General features: G+C 41.0%; 1 protein-coding gene across 1 annotated transcript in view; it reads right to left on the bottom strand.

The window, feature by feature from the left end:
- The window catches only part of LOC103213541 (olfactory receptor 6C4-like), a gene marked incomplete at its 3' end in the record, with an annotated part of 3645 nt that extends 2756 nt beyond the window's left edge, over positions 1–889 (bottom strand). Inside the window, exon 1 of the mRNA XM_007959291.2 lies at positions 2–889. Within this exon, the coding sequence (XP_007957482.2) occupies positions 2–889 (888 nt within the window). The remainder of the gene's footprint in view (position 1) is intronic.
- Positions 890–1389: the final 500 nt, after the last annotated feature.

The following is a 1389-nucleotide window of genomic DNA, read 5'->3' as shown; positions in this document are numbered from 1 at the left end:
GCTTCACTTGCTGATTTCTTAAAGTGTAAATGAAGGGGTTCAACAAGGGGGTAATTGAAGTAATGAGCACAGCTATTGCTTTGTTGAAAGCACCTACTTCTTTTGCAGAGGGATTAATGTACATGAACATGCAGCTACCATACGAGAGGGAGATGACAATCATGTGGGAGGAGCAAGAGGAAAAAGCCTTTTTCCTTTGCTGGGCAGAAGGGATCCTCAGAATGGTCCTGATAATGTATGTGTAAGAAAGTATCACAAGCACCAGAGTAACCACCAGAGTCACAACTGCCAAGAGGATGACCATCAGTTCTAGGAAACTTGTGTCTGAACAGGCAAGTTCCATGAGGTGTCCATAGTCACAGTAATAGTGATTCAGAACATTGGAGACACAGAAATCCACCTGGCTCATAAGTATGATTGGCAGTAAGATAGCCAGGAATCCCCCCAGCCAAGAGAAGAACACTAGCTGTATACAGACTCTGCTGCTCATGATGGTCAGGTAATGCAGGGGCTTGCAGATGGCCACATAGCGGTCATAGGACATAGAGGCCAGGAAGTAAAACTCTGTTGCCCCAAGGAATATAGCAAAAAAATATTGATTCAAGCAGCCAGCAAAGCTGATGACCTTATTTCCTGTTAACATACTGGTCAGAAATCTAGGAATAAAAATAGAGGTGAAGGAAATTTCTAAGAAGGAGAAATTCCAGAGGAAAAAATACATGGGAGTCTGGAGGTGGGGGTCTAGCAAGGTGAGGGTGATGATGGTCATATTTCCTAAGACACTTAGCATGTAGGTGAGGAACAAAAAGATGAATATCAGCACCTGGAGTTCAGATTTATTTGTGAGGCCCAGTAGGATAAACTCAGTAAATGTTGTCCAGTTTTTCATTGTTGATCTTCAGTAAATCTAAAGAGAGAAAGTGAGATCAGTGATGAAAACTAAAAAGTTTCTCAGAGTAGGAGAGATAAAGCTGATTGTAACCACCAGAATAAGTTCTTAATATTAATGTCCATCTAATTGGCTAAAATCAGTGTCCTGTTGGATTGAGCTTGACTCCTTGGAAGCCGCAGGTCTTCTGTGCAAGTGACCTTATTCCTAAAGTTTTTATAATTACTCCAGTTGACATATTGCTGGGCACTTAATAAAACATTTTAGACCTGTAGTTGTCGAATTGTTTCTAAGTCAAAGTGACCCTATAAGACAGAGTGGAATTGCCTCATAGGGTTTCCAAGACTATAAATCTCTACAGAAGCAGATCACCACATTTCTCCTGTGGAAAGCCTTGTGAATTTGAACTGCAGAGCTTTTGGTTAGCAGCTGAGTGTGTAACCACTGCACCACTAAGGTTCCTCACAAAATATATTATAAGATACTCCAAAGAATTTCAG

Source organism: Orycteropus afer, unplaced genomic scaffold, assembly GCF_000298275.1.
Source record: "Orycteropus afer afer isolate SDZICR_OR568_19922 unplaced genomic scaffold, OryAfe1.0 scaffold06055, whole genome shotgun sequence".
NCBI classification, from domain to species: domain Eukaryota; kingdom Metazoa; phylum Chordata; class Mammalia; order Tubulidentata; family Orycteropodidae; genus Orycteropus; species Orycteropus afer.
The sequence above is the reverse complement of the archived record's forward strand: the minus strand, read 5'-3'. Positions and strand labels throughout refer to the sequence as shown.